This window comes from Callospermophilus lateralis, chromosome 10 (genome assembly GCF_048772815.1).
Source record: "Callospermophilus lateralis isolate mCalLat2 chromosome 10, mCalLat2.hap1, whole genome shotgun sequence".
Taxonomy (NCBI): domain Eukaryota; kingdom Metazoa; phylum Chordata; class Mammalia; order Rodentia; family Sciuridae; genus Callospermophilus; species Callospermophilus lateralis.
In genome coordinates, this window is record NC_135314.1 from 17,245,791 (window position 1) to 17,265,449 (window position 19,659).

At 37.9% G+C, this 19,659-nt stretch overlaps 1 protein-coding gene across 6 annotated transcripts in view; it reads left to right on the plus strand.

The window, feature by feature from the left end:
• Positions 1-19,659, plus strand: part of App (amyloid beta precursor protein) — a 236,323-nt gene that overhangs the window by 118,150 nt on the left and 98,514 nt on the right. For all 6 annotated transcript variants that reach the window (XM_076868550.2, XM_076868552.2, XM_076868554.2 and 3 more), the window contains exon 6: positions 10,631-10,833. In XM_076868550.2, the coding sequence (XP_076724665.1) occupies positions 10,631-10,833 (203 nt within the window). The remainder of the gene's footprint in view (positions 1-10,630; positions 10,834-19,659) is intronic.

Here is a 19,659-nt window from a genome sequence, read left to right on the forward strand (position 1 = left end):
CCCAGTGGGTACTTGAAACCTTAGAGCCTACCAAACCTTCTTTATACTGGCTTTCTATGTACATGCAGCCCTTTGATCAAGTTTTAACTTTTCCACGAGGCACAGAAAGGATATACAATGGCTAAAAATAAAATAGAAGAATTACCAAAATATGCTGAAGGAAGAAAAAGTTATTTAAAACTTATGAATTATTTATTTCTGGAATTATCCATGTAACATTTTAGGACTGGTCACCTGGGGATAACTGAGACCATGGAAAGTAAAAATTTGGATAAAGGGGATCACTATGTTTTTAATTATAATCTTTTCTTAGGAAGGGGAAATAAGTCATAAAAGCAGCTGCAGTTAGGGATTTCACCTAAAAAGAAATACACAGCCACAAGCATTTCACTGCTTTTTTTCTTCTAGGATGGTCACATTTTGCAAAGAGTGTTGAATTTGGTATTTTAACTCCAAAATTTCTCAGCTATCAACTATAGATGTTTCAAAAATAAATACTTTCCAAGACAAGAAAGTGGGCTTGTCAAAAGAGGGAAGAGGTTGGCTCACTAGTGGGAAATGAACAAAAACTTTTATCACTCCAGAATGCACTTCCTCTAAAGGTTTTGGCTAACCCAACACTCTAATGACACAGTGGTAATAGGCTGTGCTTGCTTCTGGCTTTACTATATAATTTAAAATACTTTTCTGCTTATTTCAAGCTCTCAGAACAAAGAAGTGAGGAAGGCCTTAGGCTATAAACATGTGGAACCACCGTGTAGCTTCCCCCCCCCCCTTATTTTGAACCACATAAGGATGAGAGGTAAAGATGCAACTACTTCCTCCTAGGAAGGGGGCCCACATAAGAATGTGGGATAGCCAGGCACAGTGGCACACACCTGTCAAGCCAGCAACTCTGGAGGCTGAGGCAGGAGGATCGCCTGAACAACCCTGTCTCAAGATAGAAAATAAAAAGAACTGGGAATGTAACTCAGTGGTAGAGTACTTGCCTAGCATGTACCAGAGGCCCTGGGTTCAATCACCAGAACTGCAAAATAAATAAATAAATAGATAGATAGATAGATAGATAGAGAGAGAGAGAGAGAGAGAGAAATAAAGAAAAGAATTTTGAGTAGGACAAGTATCACTGTGGTATTTGCTATGTGCTAAAGAAGAAGCAGAGGTTCTTACTGCTTTCCAAACAGAAGCACTTATGTTTTCGCAGAAGTAGCCAGCATTTCTTCTACCTAAGGAACAACAGGTCCTCAACAAGTTCCTCCAAAGGAAAAAGGATCTGACTGATTTCTTGCTTTGTGACTTTCTGGAGGGCTGTGTAGCTGTTTAGCTCACAGACTTCTTGTCGCTTTATATTAGTTCTCATGTGTGTAGACAGTGGAAAAGGAAGCCAGGCACATTGTTTTTGCTAAAATGACACTTTTCCAGGGCATCTTCTCTTACTGCCCTCTTTAAAAACTGCAGTGACCCCTGCCCCCCAACTCCCTATCTCTGGACACTCTAGCAGCAGCCTCTCCTGCCCATTTTATCACTTGTCATCTTGGAATATGCTCATATGACATCTCTGCCTGGATTTCTCAATCTTTCTCTTCGTATACAATGTAAATGCCACGAGGACAGGAAATTTTTTTCTACACCTTGCAATATCCCTAGAATGTGGAGCAGACCCTGGAACCTATTCAGCCTGCCAATGTATACTAAATGGCTAAAGATCATGAATTCCCAGCTCCCAACCAGATGGATGGATGGATGGATAGATAAATAGATAGATTGCCTGCTCTTATCAACACATAAATTTTTAGATGTGGAGAGTTTGCTCATTCAAAGTTTTCTGGCCTAGCATCTGATTAACAAAATTTTGTTTTGCATATCAAGATTACAAACTTTCTATCACCTTAGGCACTTCTCCTTTAATCCTGGTTGGCTCATTAATCTGTCAGGACAGTAATCTACTTTTGATTATAGATGGCTTTTCTTGCCTCCCAGATAGTCTTTTAAAAAAGCAATTTAGCCTTTTACTGTAATTATATTCCAAATTTAAAAGTCTTGCCAGGATATATAATTGTACCCCTTAAATGTGCTTTATATGATGCCGAAATATTTTAAAGAAAAGTTCAGACGGCAAGCATATTAATATGTCATTGTGTTCTGAAATCTGAGAACATTTTCCCACAGGGCCCATATGACACCATCTCACTCACAATAGTAACCAATAATTTTAATATCATTGGATATCAAGTTCATGGTCAGATTTTCCCTTGTTCCCAAAAATGTTCTTCACAATTTGTTTTTCTTTATTTCAGACCTTATCTAACACTAGGCCCAGTGTCCTTGTGTCCTTTTTTTTTTTTTAGACTCATTTTCTTTTTTTTTTTTAAATTGGTTATTCAAAACATTACAAAGATTGCAGAATCACATCGGTTACACATCCACATTTTTAGGATTCACTGTGGCATTTCTTATATCTTGACACCAAGTTGTTAAAAGAAGCCGTGCCCATTTCTCAAGAACTATCCAGACCTTGGATTTGTCTTATGCCTTAGGGGTATTAGTTTGACTGTCTCTCCATTGCTGAAATATTCATCTTACCATGACTATGTACTAAGGTACAAGAAAGAAAGGCAGGGAGGGCGAGGAGGGAAAGAGAGTTTTTAGAAAATTCTTTTTTTATTTATATATGACAGTGGAATGCATAACAATTCTTATTACACATATAGAGCACAATTTTTCATATCTCTGATTCTATACAAAGTATATTCATACCAATTCGTGTCTTCATACATGTACTTTGGATAATAATGACCATTACATTCCACCATCATTTCTAACCCCATGTCCCTTCCCTTCCCCTCCAACAACTCTGCCCTATGTAGAGTTCATCTATTCCTCTCATGCTCCCTTTCCTTACCCCTCTATGAATAAGCCTCCTTGTATCAGAGAAAACATTCAGCATTTGGCTTTTGAGGATTGGCTAACTTCACTTAGCATTATCTTCTTTAACTCCATCCATTTACCTGCAAATGCCATGATTTTATTCTCTTTTATTGCTGAGTAATATTCCATTGTGTATATATACCACATTTTTTTTTATCCATTCATCTACTGAAGGGCATCTAGATTGGTTCCACAGTTTAGCTATTGTGAATTGTGCTGCTATAAACATTGATGTGGCTGTGTCCCTGTGGTATGCTGTTTTTAAGTCCTTTGTATTGTTCTATCCAGGTACTACCAGTTTACACAAGGCCTTCTGCAAATCACACTGCAGCCATTTCTTCCTCTTGGGCATCTCAGATCTGGATCTCCCTCGTTTTCTCAGCACCTGACTCAGTATTCTATCGCTTTTCTCAGAACTCTTTCTTAGGGCTCTTCCATGGGCACTGTATTTGAGATGCTGTCTCCGTTCCCACAAATAATCTATTATAGTTGCTCACTAGCACCTTTGCCTCATTTACCCTTTTGAATAATTTTTTAATTCATGTACTCATCTTGTTCCTCCTCTACTAATACATATGTTTCAAGAAAGTGGGGCTAGCTCTTGTTTACTTGTGTATCCTCAGTTCTGAAATAGTACCTAACACTTGGTAAAAAGCACAATAAACTTTGACTGAATGACAGGCGTGTGGCATAGAGAAATACTTTAATGGAATGGTTTGATGGTTGGTTGGATGAATGGATATGTTGCCATTTTCTGCTTGTTATCAATCTGTGCATATTACTTTAATCACAAATGCTTAACTGTCCATTGACTAAAGAAAAATAATGTTCAAATATGTTGTTCTCTGTAGTTTAACCTATCTCACTGCAGAAGCTCAATGCCCATGTGAAATTCTGTTGTAGTCAGATTTTCTTACTTATTATTCCTGGTTGGGCATTGAATGGATGTTCCTATGTTATCTTATACCTACCTTTCATATCCTATCTGCTGATGCCTCTGAGTCTCAGGAATCAGTTTCTCCCTTGAATTTCTGAAGCATATAACATGCAATACCTCTGTTACTCATACAGCAATTAGTGTAGGATCTCTCACCCAGAATAAGCAAGCATCACTAAATGTTTAAGAATGAGAATAAAGGCTAATTTCAGATCCATAAAGGCTAATTTCAGATCGGATGTGGCCTGCAGCTCATCCTTAATTGCCTAGTCTTGAGTTTTTGGTGCCCACTCTAGTTGTTATCTTCCTAGAGTGGAAATACTTAACTTGGGGTACCTGCTGGGCTTTTGAACCCCCTGCAAGAGATGCTTTGGCTGCACATAAAAGATCCAGTCATTGTTGGTGGGGAGCTGAGGCTGGTACAGTGGTACAAAGAAAGGTTAGTCTCTTTCCACTGGTCTGCTTAACTGGCTGCACCCTGATGTTTATCACCAAACAATTGACAGATAACTATTACCCATATGGGTTGGAAAAACATGGAAAACTAAAAAGATAACGATACCAAAGGGCTCTGGCCACTGAAAATGAACCTTTTCATCTAAAAAATGAAAACTATCCTAGAGTACTTTCTAAGAAGGCCAAGCAGGTATCCTGGCATCTGATTATTCAGAAATGTGCCCATTGCAAGTCCTTCCTGGCTGCCAGGGAGGCAGGGATGTGGAGTGTTTGTACTTAACCTCCAGTCAAAGAAAGGGACTCAAGAGAGGCTTGGGGTCACTTACAAAGAGCATTTGCTGCAAGGGCTTATGCCTTTATCAGGAGAAGGTTCATCAGCTTTTCAGAGATCTTTTAACTGAGCACTTGACAATACTCACTGCATAAAACATGCTGTCAAGACAAGGAGCCTCAGTGGTTTCTCCTAAACTATGGGGGATACATTCTAAGATGGTTTGTGGATGCCTGAGATCTGAGATGATACTCTAAACTGCTTTTTTCTAAACATACATCCTATGATAAAACTTTAATGTGTAACTCAGGAATGGAAAGATATTAACAACAATGACTACTAATAAACTAGAGTAGTTTTAGGAAGGTTCTATAATAAAAATTAGCTTAAGCCTATGAATTACTTGTATCTGAAATTTCCCAGTTAATATTTTCAGACTATATTTGACCACAGGTAGCTAGCTAAGCCACTGAAAGCAAGGTCACGGTACTTTATAATAGTACTAGGAATTTCTGAAGAGAAATTTATAGGATTAGTTTTTAGATGGTATTATCAAAGAATAGAGATTCTAATCCTATAGCATTAAAAGGAGGAAAACTTTTTGTAGTAGTTATAAAAACAGGATGGATTGAACCCTTCAAATAGAAAACTTATTTACAAAATATATGAAATAATGAATTTAGAAGATATATTATTTAATGTATTAAGCCAAGTTACTAAGACCACAACAAAAGAATCTCTATATACATTTTAGGGAAATACATAACACCATAATCTTTTATTTACTTTTGCCTTCAGTTCATCATGTGCCTTTAATGGTGAAAATCACAATGTTACCAGTTAAGAGCTCTTACTCTAGAACAATCTATGTGAGTATTTACTAAGAGAAAGGTGAAACATTACTCTAGCAGAGACTCTTCTCCCTTGTACACCTTTTAACTGACCTTTAATGTGCATGAAGAAAAGGTCACACAACACAAATAATGTGGCTTGGGGACTTTCAAAAATTCAACATGACTCAGTGGAGGACCCCCAGAATCCTCCCATTGTCCTCTCCGAGCCCAGCTCCCTCCTCCCATGATGACTCCCCTGAGTTTACCTCCCAGAAGTTTACGGTTTTCTTAGTTTACACAAATCCTCTGAGAAGATGTGTCCTCTTGAGTCTGGCTTTTAAAGTGGCTTTGAGGCTGGAGCATTGGGTTTCTTCTTTAGCCCTCCCCATCTGGAAACATTTCCTGGGAACCTCAGACAACCAACTTCCTTTCTTTTACATTTTCTCACATTTCCTGCACTTCAGATCTTGCTACTTTAACAGCAATACTTTCAGAGAGTGCTTTCCTTTGGAACAAACTGTGTGACCCAGCCGTTGCACCTTCCGGTTGGAAAACTGGCAGTCCTAAGAGCTGATGCAGAGCAGCGAGAAACATCTGTTTATCTTTGTAAAAACAAATTTGCTTCATTTTCTCGCTATTTCTGACTATGGGAGACTCCCAAAGACACCCCCCCCCTTCTTTTTGGCTTCTTAGCAACTAACACTGGTGTGAGCTGCTTCCTATTGACAGGGCCCCTTATGGCTTCCCCCCACTTGGTTGTTGGATTTGGGGAACTGACATTGGTTTTTTTTCACTCGACAATACAGAAGTCTAGGTCTCATGATTGCTCACGCCCACATGACCATGGGAATTGGTGCTTTCCCTCTGTCGTTTCCTGTGTTTGTCCTACAACAGGAAGAAAAAATGTCAGTCTTAACAGAGACTATGAAGTAATAAATGGAGCTTTTTAAAAGTTTTTTTTTATGTTTTTTTTTATGTTTTTTAAAACTTTGTGGAGCAAAGTTTTAGGTTCAGAGCAAAATTGGGCAGGAGGTGAAGAAATGTCTCCTGGTACCCCTGCCTCCCCTATTATCAACGTGCCCACCAGATGAGTATATTTGTTACATTTGATGAATCTACATTGATACATCCCTGTCAGTCACTGGGAGTTCATAGTTGATATTAGGGTTCACTCTTGATGCTGTAAATAACACGTATCTGCCTGTCAGTATCATACAGAATAGTTCAGTGCCCTAAAATCCCTGGGTTCTTGAGCAGTCATTTCACCCTTCCCCTTAACCCTGGGCAGTCACTGATCTTTCTACTGTCTTTATAATTTTGTCTTTTCTGAAGTGTCCTATGGTTTTTTCAACAAATGTGAATGGTGAATTGTTTTGCATAATTTTAATAAGAAGGAATTAAAACTGGTATATAAATCATTCTACATAAAAGGACCATCAAGAGGCAATTGCAAGTAGAGTACATCAAGGTCAGCCTACTCAGAAATCAAAGGAGATTCACCTTTGTTATACAGTTTATCCTTCACCCAAGTAAAAATCTTGCATGCTGTCATGTAAAATTTTATCATCAGTGATTTATTTCCTCATACCGATGTTCTTTTGACCTTCTTATTACATTGAGACACTCTTGGGATGGTCAGCATTTTCATATAGTTTCTCCATTCTGTAGAAGCATTTCTCAAAATTAGTATTAAAAACCTGTAAAAGCCATCTGCTGCAAGTTGACAGCCTTTAAAAGTTCATGAATGTGATATGAATATTTGGCCATGTTATCAAGAGGCTGTTTTGTTGTGAGTTTATTTGGTTGTTCATGAGCAATTGCTCTGTGGTGCTCAGCCTCACATTTCTATGAACCAATCCCTCTGAGTTTCCTTACACTGTGATCAGCTTTCAAAACTGGCTCACCTGAGTCACATCACGAAACAACTGCCTGGCATTTGAAGTGATGGTGTTAAAGTGATTTTTTTTTTTTTTTCCTTTCACTGTTTCCTGCTACCCATACAAACTGTAATTAGAAGTTGGAATGTTGGCATGTTTGGAATTCTTGAGGTAGAAACAGCATCATAAAAACACAGTTGTGTGCTACTGCTTTAAACAGTGTTCGAATAGATCATTGAATTCATGAACATCTAAATTTAATTCCAGAAATCAAAGCTATGGTAATAAGGCTGGACCCAAGTTCTCTTAGGCCAAGTAATTTAATTCCTCAGCCAGGGGAACTGTTATGTATCTCTGCTCCTTGTTATTATGCCAGTAAATTGTGCAGGCAGATGCAGTAATGGCTGATGGGCGTGTAATTCACTTTTTTTTCATGGCTAGACACATTCCAGAATGCAGATCACTTTAAACAGCTGTTTTCATAGGCATTTTTTCAGCTTGGAGCTTTAAGAGTAACATTCAGTAATAACAGAGAAGGCTGGGAGGCACCTGGAGGTGTCCAGGGTCATGTCTTCCCCAGCCCGGCTGGGAACACAGTGCTTGCTATCTCAGGCCTGGATTGTACACTTGGACATTGTTACTTCCAGTGATGGCTCAAGATCATGTGCAAAGTTCATGGTTTAAAGAGAATACTGGGTTGATTTAATTTTTCTCTCTTGCTTTACTTGAATTTTCCACCTAAGTTGGAGAACTCAACAGTATTGTGAATATAATTTTGATTGAATGAAGAGACCAAACACGGTAAGCTAACTGATGGTGAGCTTCAGGTCATCTTTATTTCACTTGCTAGGAGCACAACACTGGGATTCTGCAGAAGAACATGGAAACAGGACTCTAAGTGAAGTTTGAGCCAGACAAGCAACTGTTAAGTTTAGTATGTTTTTGAAATGTCACCTCAAGGAATAGACTCTGGTGCAGAAATGTTTGTGTGGGCAATCAAGGAATCAGTTATTTTGCCCGATTTCGCTCTAAGCAGATGAATCTTTATACCATCTGGTTGTCAATGCCGATGTTTTCTCTTCTTCTTCTCATGTATGTCTTCATGGTCTTGTGGAATTGTGAAAAGAACTGATCAGGATTTTCTCTGTATTAACACACAATTAAATTATTCTGCTTAAAAAGTTGCTTTTTATTCCATAGCCAAATGCTTCAAACCTTTTTGGATGTGATCATTCATTATCCTTGTATCATATTTAATCAGAGTTAGAAAAATATCCATTTGAGGAGTCACATACGTTTTCATAGACTTGTATAGAAATCCTTTATGCTTGCATTATTTGTAATCTCGCGTATTCTGAGAGGGTCTTACATGTCTTTTCTACAACTTGTCCAAAAAATCCTGTAAATTCTGAAGCAATCAGAGAATTCCATCTAGTGTTGTATTCATCTCCGTGTATCTCAGCAAAATTTCTTGTAGCTGTCCTGTCATATGCTGAATTTTGAAAGCCTTTCTGCTTCTGGGACCTTCTTCCTTTCTCTCATCCTGGACCATGGATGGCATCCTACTGTTCTCCCCCTCTGACATGTTTGAAATCAGATTTCCTCCATAACGCTGAATTTCGAGGCTTCATGACAGGTTGGTACAGTCACCCCACTTCCTCACTTATCCTGACAGTGAGCTCCTTGTTGGCCAGAATGGGCTCTGGGGCAATAATTCCCCTTTGCTTTCTTTTTTCTTGAGGGGTGGGGGGACGTGGCATTCATATAACAACAGAGCAGCTGCTAATTCTATTAAGATGGTGCTTCTCAAATAGACCTGCAGCAGATACTCTGGGGCATGGAAATCTCCTCCACTTCCAGGTTTTTTATCTGAATTGATTTTGTGCTCTGATCAAGGGCCTCCCTCCTGCCTGCCAGGGGGTATGTGATAGACTCCCCCTGTCTCACACTTCTGTTCCCCTCTTCCTTTATCTCCTTTCAAATGCTCTCAACCAGGACAGCAGAAGCACACCCATATTCCTGGGGGTTGGGGGGGGGTGTTCTTAATAGGCCTTTTAAATTTTCTTTATTATGTGTCCCTTTTTTGCCATTTATTCTTGGTGATTTCTTACCATTTGTGCATCAGTGCATAGATATTTAACGTCATAAGTATTATTCTGATCTTCTTCCAGCTCTTACTTTGAGTTGCTGATTATCTTTTGCCATCATTCTTGGTATTGCTTGTTTGAAGTTTCTAAGAATGTTGTTGTTCCCTTGATATATAGCATCAATATCAGCTGGAAACTTATCAGAAACGCAGATTCTCAGGACTCATCCCAGATCCACTGATTCAGAAGCTCTAGAAGTGATGGGCATCTGGTTATTTTTAGTAAGTCTTTAAGGTAATGCTGGTACTTGCTAAAATTCGAGAACTGATGAAATATTGATATTCTGCAAAATCATAAGCAATTAGAGTAGGGAGCTTAAACTAAATAATTTCAGTAGGCATCCCTGACCATGGAGTGTTACACATTTATTTAAGTCTATTTTTTTCTTCCTCTTTCCAGTGTCAGCTTTCAATAGCTCTTTGACCTGTGCTCATTGAGTATCTAATTCTATTGCAGGTGCTGTGTGTTTCTTTCATCGATGTTATGAGTGATAATTCCTTTAACACACTAAGCTCAGTTTTGAAACCACTTTTTTTTTTAATAGACTTTATTTTTCAGAACAGTTTTAAGTTTTTAGAGAATTTGAGTGGATGGTATGAAGGCTCTCTGTCTGCTTTTAGGTTCCCCAATCCCACAGTTTCCTCTAATCCTTAACATTTTGCCTTAGTGTGACACATTTGAACCAATACTGATAGATAATTATGATCCAGTTTTCATATTTTACACTGGTGTTCACGTTTGTGTTGCACGTTGGTGGGTTTTGACAAATGCCTAATACCACATGCCCCTGCTGCTGTAGCATACAAAATAGTTCCATAGCCCCAGCAAACTTCATGCTTTGCCTTCTCTGCTCTTCCTCCATCCCCTCAAGCCCTGCTGAACTCTTCACTGTCTCCACAATTTTGCCTTTTGCAAAATGTCATAGAATTGGAATCATGGCTTCTTCTTTTTGCCACCGTGTAAACTAAGAAGAGCTATGCTAAGTCCAAGTGAAAAACACTTTGCCACCTACTAAGCTAGAACCCATGCTCTCAGACCTGCTGGCTTCAAGCTTTGTGTATTTTTCTTCAATGCCATGTTCCCTCTGGAAGTGCCAAAGTTCCTGGTTGTTCTTGTTGTTTCTTTTCCTGAAATTTGTTTAATTCACTATTACAATGAAGGGTTTCTCTTTGTTCTTGCAGTGAAGACAAAGTAGTGGAAGTGGCAGAGGAGGAGGAAGTGGCTGATGTTGAGGAAGAAGAAGCCGATGATGACGAGGATGTGGAGGATGGTGATGAGGGAGAGGAGGAGGCCGAGGAACCCTATGAAGAGGCCACAGAGAGGACCACCAGCATTGCCACCACCACCACCACCACCACAGAGTCCGTGGAAGAGGTGGTCCGAGGTAATCCACTGTTGGCTTGTTTAATGTTTGTTCATTTATTTTTTTAATTTCTTGGGATATAAGAAAGTATCAGAGTTTTGAAATTTCAGTCTACCCAATTGACACTGCCTTCGCCACCCAAAAAATAATAAGTGTTTTTTTGGTTTTTTTTTTTTTGGATAACAAATAACCCAGATTCTTGTGAAACTTGTTGATTTTTTTCCCCTTTTGGTTGGTTTAACAAGCAGTTCAATAGCTAATTTCAAGTAATAGGATTTCCTGATTGTACAGTCTATTCTGTGCCTTGTTCTAGACCATCTCATTTGACAAACACTAAGCATTCAACCTCCTAGCTGTTGCCCTAGCAGTTGGTACTTTGTTTGCATGCTATTGTCTGTTGCTTCTTTTACCACTGAGACTGGGAGCTCCATGATTGTAAGAACTGAACTCGATTTAGTTAGCCTACAGAGTGCTAGGTTTATAGAAAGTTAAAAAACAAACAAACAAACAAAAAACCTTTGTTCCATCAGTAGTTATGAGACTTAACTAAAGATCTGGCAAGTGTCACATTATTAATGCCTCAAAATTTAACTTGGATGAATTTTGTTACGTGTAAGTTGTTTAACTGGGGATCGTGACAATCTCTTCTTCAAGAAGTAGATGCTAGTATCTTAGACTTTGTTTTTCTGTTAATGTTCCTGTTGAGCTGTGAACCAAATGAACAAAAAGACTTCCTTCTTGTCTCGTGAGACAAAAACAAGTATTTGCTTTCCATTAAACAAACAACTGTTATAGCAACTGGTAAATTGGGGGGTCAGATTGCTTGAAGGTTCTAGAATTAGATTTTAGAAATATGGATTGATTGAATTTCAGTGTATTGCAAATATTTTCAAAGTTTTTCCACAAAAAATACAACATTGTTAGGCTTCCTCTCACTTTTTATGAAGGTGTAATTATTTCGGCTCTTTTGTTGTATTAGAGCTTAAAATGGGCTACTTTTTCTGCCTGAGTAGGTTCCTAATTATCACTGTTAGCATTGCCTTCCCTTATGTTGCATTTTAAAATGATTTACATACCCACTCATTTTAAGCATATAATTCAGTGACTTTAATATTTACCAAATGGTTTAACCATCTCCATAATCCAAACTCAGGACATTTTATCACCCCAATGATTTGCCTCATACCACATCTCAGTTGATTCCTCTACTTATTTCTGGCCCCAAGCAAAAGCTAATCTTTCTGCCCCCATTGTTTTACCCTTTTCTGAACATTTAATGTAAGTGGGATCACACAATACATGTTCTTTTGTTTCTGCTTTCTTTCACTTAACATCTCTTTACCTCGTAGCTTTTATACCTGAGATTATTCTGAATTGAACACTCAGAATTAGTTCAAAATCCAACTAAAATATTATGCATTCTTTTATAAAAAAAAAAAAGAACATATAGTTCTAGATGGATTGATTCATGTTATTAGTCCCTATTTAATGAGTTTCTTGTTCATTTTAGCACATAAATGCATGTGCAGATAAATGCACATTTCATTTGAACTATGCTTTTTTTGAAATTCCCTGGGCATCCTTTTCCTGAGTATTTTTCAAATGCTTCCTGGGACCAACAGTGCCAGATCTGATCACATGAACTTGTTAGCTCTGATTTCTTCATCTGGGAAGTCTGATTTTCCAGGACTTCTCTTCTTCAAACCTAAACAATATGTAATCACAAATTATAGTAGGTAGTATCTGACAGTGGGGATGAAGTTCTTTTGATGTCCATCAAGGTAGTTGTTTATGTAATAATTGAAGTCTGTGTACTCAACCTCAGCGTATGAGCACCTGTTTGATACAAGCCATTTTGCTAGGCCACGTGGAACATATGATGAACACCCCCAGGCTGGCTGACCTTCATGGGTGCTAAAATCTAGTAGGAAATCAAAGCCAAAGAAGCACAAACTCAGTCTGTTTTATAAAAAATATGAACATGGAGCCTCCTTCAAAGACAAGAGAGAACTACAGATTGATCAAAGAAGGTTCCAGGGAAAAGATGGCAATGGAACTAGGACTGGAAGCACATGCTGCTGGTAGATTTTGTTGTTCGGCACATTAGCATCAATAGGAAGTAGCAAATTAATATGGTGCTGCAGGATGGTATGTGGCATGATTGGGAGACCGGATTGGTCTAACTTGAGTTAGAGCCGATGTCCTACATAATAGAGTTGGAGGAAATAAGGTTATGTGGAGGCCTTCAGTGCCAGGCTGGCAAATACAGGCATTAACTGGGATGATTAATTTTCCAAGGACTAACTCAGGATCTACATGTGTTGCGGATTTTTCAAGTAGGCAATGGAGAGATTTGAGTTTGATGTAACTGCTGTTGAGGTGTCAGGTGATAAGGAATGACCTAATTTATGCAATAGGGGAGAGGTTACCAGATAAATGTGGGCTCCTATTGCACATGAAGGCAGAGTTCTCTTGAGATCATATGGTCTTGTTACCTTCTCAATTAGTCTAGTCATTTGCTTTTCAGTTTTATGTGTAGAATTATTAGGTATTAAAGCAGGACATAGAAGAACACACATGTCCGAGTATTTTCTACAGAAAGACAAAGGCAGTTAAAAGAATTAAAAAAAATCTTTAAGCTTAAGTTTTAAGAGAAACAAAAAAGAAACAAAAAAATAACTAGTTTAAAATATAACTAGTTAATAATGTTGATTGCAAGAAGAGCCATAAAAGCAACCTTCTGAAAGCAAGTGTCTTTTAAAGGCACTGACTGTTAATGCCAGAAATTAAAGAAACTTTCATAGGAATCCATCCATTCAAAGTCTCCTGAAGTGGACAAAAGATATAATAGAGGAAAATCTTTCTGGAAAAGAGGGCCTAAAGGAAATATGTTATGGTATGTTATATCCACGTGAGATAGGTTTTTTGTAGTTCCAGCTAATTCCAATGAAGACATAAATATTTTAGATGGTAGCATTAAAGGGGATGGACCTTTCCCTCCCCTTTGTTAGCAGAGGGTAAAAATTGCCCCAATCAAGAGCAATGACCATGCCATAGGTGATTGCTCACTATGTAAAACTCTAAGTAGCCTGCTTCTGCAGGCTGAAAACAAACATTGACAGTGACTGGCAAAGAAGAGACAGTGAAAGAGGCTTGCAATCTCATTTTTAATGTTAATGCTTCAGCCCCTGATGGAAACTGTGATTTACAACCCAAAGAAAATTGTTTCATCATCACCAACCTATTGCTACTAACACTAGTCCTTAACTGCTTCATAAAAAAATTAAAAAAAAAAAAAAAAAACTCAGTACTTTTGTGACCCATTAACATTTGGAAGAAACAGAGGAAATAAAAATAGAAGACATTTCAGCCTGGTCATAAAATTTTCAGCCATGCTGTGTGAGCATCAGTGATACCAAAGTGTGAGAGGTCTATTCTATGTTTCTGATTTCAGAGGAAAAATGCATTGAAAGTAAGCACATTATTGCAAAACCCATTTGGCTTTCAGGTTTCTTGTTGTCTTTAGTAATTAAGAAAAAGTGGGATATTGATCTAGTAGAATAGGCCATTACCAAGTTAAGTAAAACTATAACACAGATAGACACTTGCTCCTAATTTTTCTGTGTTTGGAGAAGAGATTACACTTCATAAACCCAAGATGTCGGGGTAATTTCTGATTGAGCTGTGAATTTCTGATTAGGTATTAGAATTGTATTAAGTAATGTAATCTTTGATTTGATCTAGCCAGTTTTGCCCATCCAGGGCAACTCTGCTTTTTACCCTATGTTGATTTCTTCAGCAAGCATTCTTTGTGCCCTTCCTCTCAGCTGGGTACTTCCTTAGGTAGAAGGTATGATGGGGGTACAGCAGAGCGATTGTGGTGGGCCCAAGTTGAAATCCTTTATTGTAGATTGAAAATTTTAGGATTTCCCTCTCCTTGCCCTTTAAGACAGCGGTTCCATCTTTAACAATTTTTACTTTGCTGTGTGGTCAAAATTTTACACCCAACATAAGGCCTAAAAAAATTTTTTTTAAAGTACGCAGTCATCTAACCAGTAAGTGGCGAAGGCAGGATTTGGGCCCAGTGCCCCAGGGCATTTCTGCTGCACTAATTCTCAAATTATGCTTTTACTTCACTTTTCTTTATAAATACACCCCAGTCAGTTTAACCTGTGTTCCTTTTGAAATGCTTATTGCTTTGCTACAGGCATGCATTTATCTTATTATCTTCTCCACACTGAGCATGTCTAGAAATTTAGAAAATTGTGTATAAATAATCATCCAATCCCATTCATTTGCATATTGCCTATGGCTTGTTCATGCTATAAAAGCAGAAGTGCAGTTGTAAGAGAAATTAAGAAGATGCTACCATATCCAGTTAGTTTCCTTCAGGAAGTTGTTTTGTTTTTGTGGTCAGGGACAGACAAGTGTAATGTTTAAAGAGAATTTTTAATAATTTATGACGTTGGGCCAATTAAATAATTTGTTTTTCACAGGTAGAGTATGGGTGCTAATGTTACTTTACGTGTGCCTTGTGAGAACAACTAGATAATCTATGTGAAGTATTGAACATAATGCCCAGTACATTCAGTAAAGACTAGTAACTGTAAGGAGAAATTTCTAGTAACTGTTAAGTTTCTTTATTGAGCAAAGGCTGCCAAGATACCAATCCCATCTACAGCTACTAAATGTAAATTTGTATACATCAAATAAGCTTTAATCCCCATGGCTTCTCTCTGTAAAATGGAAATTAATAATGCCTATCTGATATTTAGCTACTTTTTGAGAATTAAATGAAGTGATACATGGTAAACATATAGCACAGGTCCTGATAGGCAGAGCTCAGTTAACCTCAGCTGCTGGGATTGTTGTGGTTATAATCATCATTCAAATCCTCTAATGTGTTCTGAACATTAGAGAACTAATGTTTCCTGCAAATTAAGAATGTTAAAGGGAAGCCATCAAACTGACTTTTTTAATTATAAAAAGAATAAATGTAATATGACTATTATCTATTGATATAACAGAACTGATTTTTTTAGACAACATTATTACAGTTAAAAAGCAACTTACACTTGGTTTCTGGCTTAAAACATTTTTTGTGAATATATGTCACATATTAAAGTATCTAGTTAAATTTTATGTCCAGCTGGTATTGAACAAGGTAGTATTAAGTGCTACCACATTTCCAGGTAGACTTTTATTCCTTGCAGATCTTTTAAACCTTGTGGAAATTTTTCTATTAAATGGACAGATGGAGACGCTGACATAGGTGACTGTCTCCTCTGATGGTGAAGCCAAAACATTTGGTACAGATGTTGCTTCCCTTGGGTTGGGGAATGACCTTGGCAAAATGAAATTATTGTTGTTCTCCTTCTGTTGACTGTTAATCTGGGAGAAGCACCATGCCTTATTGCCGTACATCCTGCCAACATTGATGGGGTGCTTCTAGGTACAGGCATCACACTTGTTGCTGCAGACAGCAGGACGTGAATGAGGTGGCCAGCTCAGTTTGCTTCAGCACCACTCCTTGAAAAGAATGCATCTGTTCAACCTGGATGGGAAGGAAGTTTTGCAGCATGGATGGAGTAAGGAAAGTACTTAGCCTAGGAAAAGAAGTTTTTGCTTAAGGCACCGTGGAAATATTGGCATTTGAGTGATTGTGAAGGAAGAAAAGAATTTACCAGTTGATGGAGCATCAAATAGAAAGAATCCAGCAAGCATTATAAATCTATCAGGGCCACTTGCATTGATCTGAGACGTAAAACAAAGTGTGGCATAATCCTCATGTCTCCATTGTTATGTATTTGCAATGGACATGATTCAGGTACCTATAATTCACTAATGGGATTCTTGCTTATAATTCATATTGAATGTTTCACAAAATTTGGGGTTAACTGTGAGTTTGACCTGCTGTGAATGTGAAAATGAACTCACACACTTGAGTTGGAAGCTTCAATAATGGCATGATGTGGGGCGGGGGTTGTGGGGGAAGCTCCAAGAAGTATTTGGGATTAGGGCCAGAGAATAATTGCACCTTCTTTTAGAGAAAGCCTTAGACCTTTATCTCCCATTTTGACTAAGGCAAATAGGATGCACTCACATTTCTTGACCATGATGTTCCATCTTTTTGAGTGTCAGGTGAATGGTATCAGTGCACTGACCAGCTATGTGACAGGTGGCAACCTGTTACTTTGTGCCCTGGGGCATGTCAGCCATTGATTTCCCAGTGTGTAATACGAGTTTTACTAGATACAACGTGGAGCAGAGCATTGTTCAATATGGTTTAATGGTCATCATCTAGAAAGCCCACTCTGATAATTAGGTTGCTTCAAATGGGAGGCTGAGAAGCAAAACTATGCCAAGAGACACGGGGATACACGTACTCATGAAGATCCACATTACCATAAAGAAAATTTCTGAACTTCGTTTTGCTTTTAGTTTTTCATGGCTGGTCATGCGCACTCATTTTTCACCTTTCATTTCTGCATGGTTTTAATTTGTTAGCTTATTCTAACAGTATTGGAATACAATTATATCTGAATTTATTTTAAAAACAAACGAAACTTCAGTTCATTTCAGTTGAAGGCCAGAAACCAGATCTTAAAAGAATGCCAGTTTTTCCCCAAATTAGTTGTTTTCATACACACACACACACACACACACACATATGCATTTGCCTCATATTCAATTGTATGAATCTACTCAAGAGTTAGTAATTAAGAATACAAAAATCAAACGTAAAAAAAGAAACCCAGCAAATTGGAGAGTAGTTCGTCCAGCTGAGTTTGGGCTTAGATTCCTTGGACAGGTAACAAAGCTGTGGGTTTTTAGGGAAATCTTTAGTTCCCTTGTAGGAAAATTTGAGTTTCTGGAATTTTAAAAGCAGGGTATATAACAGCCTAAACACACACCTGCTTCTCCCAACCTTCAACCATTTTGCCCTCCTAAAAACTCATCTTTGATTTCCAGCCATCTCTGCTGACATGACTAACCTTTTGTGATTCTATTATTGAAGACTGGAAAGTGAAAAGGAGACAAGGCTGAGTGAATCTCACAGAAAAATCACCTTTGAACCCAACTACTGTGTACAGCTGTGAAGCTCTCATAAAATTAAAGAAGAAGAAAAAAAAATCATGTTGGAGAAATCCCCTCAGCCTTGGAAATAGCAGCCCACTTTTTTAAAATTAAGAGAAGGGGAATTTAGGGAGGAAGAAATGTTAAAAGGCACACTCTACTTTATGGCCTAAGAGTGTTTCCGTGTTTATGAGAGTGGCGTTACCTCTTATATATGTTCTCATCAGATATCGTTTCTGAGGCAGAATTTAAAAGTCAGAGACTTTGGACAGAAGTGTCACGTTGCTTGCCTATGATTAAGTTCTTGCTGTTTCATGACATAAACAAAGAAAGGCTTTGCTAGCCAGTTCTCATGATTCTTTCCATTCTGGAAATGTACTAGCATTTGTTACCCAGTATTTCTGGGGTGTTGTTGACTGCTGCACAGTATCCTTCATGGGCAAAATTATTAAAAAGCAACACAGATCCTTCTGGGGTTTGCTTGGGTGGTATCAGGCTTTCTCAGCTTTAGCACTATTGATATTTTGGGCCAGGTAATTCTTTGTTCTGTGCATTGTAAGATGTTTAGCAGCATCCCTGGCCTATACCCACTAGAGGCCAGTAGTATGCCCCCAATTGTGACAACCAAAAATGTCCCATGGGAAGAGATAGAGTAAAGCCTTTTCAATTGCAATCCCCTGGTGTCGAGATCTGAATGATATCCAGTTTTGAGTATGAGAACAGAAAAATGCCCCTGCTCCACTATGCTGTACTGTGCCAAAATGTTCTGTGTGTCTCATCTTAATGTCAGCCATACTTCCTGACTCAGGGCTTAGCACATGGTATGTAGCCAAAGATTCTATCTCACAAGAATAAGTCAAATAAACAAAAGTACACCAAAGTAAATATGATAAACACATACTTAGGTGAAAACAAGATAGATAAGATGTATAATGCAGTCCAGTTAAAGTTGCCTAAAATGTTGACTTAAAATATGACACATGCTTATTCGCCATATATAGGCAGTGAAATAAGAGGAAGCTATTCTTCCCAGTTTGGGTTTTTATTCTTTCCAAAGAAATTCTTTCTCCCCTGGCACAGTGTTATAAAAGAGCAAATGGTGGTAGCATCCACGTTGTAATGGGCACATGGTTGTTCTCACCCAAGCTGCTGCTGCATTTCTACTGGAGACTGTGACCAGAGGCCAGTGAGAATGGTCAGGTGGATGTGTCCAGTCTCCTTTCTTCTTTTTTTTTTTTAATTAATTTTCTTAATAAATGACAGCTGAATGCATTATAATTCATATTACACATTTAGTTGTATTAGTCTCTGGTTGTATTAGTCTCCTTTCTTTTCAAAGAAATTGTATAAGGAAGTCTAAGTCCAGTGATCTTCCCTTGATTTTAATCCCAGGTTTTTTTTTTCATTCTTGATTCCAAATAAAATAAAAGCTTTGATATTTCTAATGTTCTGGCATGTTATAGGAATGATATCACTGGAATTCAGATTTCTGAGGAAGCTGATGTTTTCATAGGCTTAAATATGAGGAAGAGAATTATATCCTGGTATTGGATCTGAGGCAAAACTATTGAAGCTATTTTTATGTTGCTTCAGACACAGAACTTGAGAGTAAAAAAATAAATATTTCTAGATAACTTGTTAAAATCAAGTTTCTGAGGTACATATTTGAATCTTAAGACTCGACTAACTTTTTGTCATATCTCTGGTTTCCCACACACACAAAAAAAAAACTTTATAGCCAAAACCTATACAACATTTACTAATTTTTCC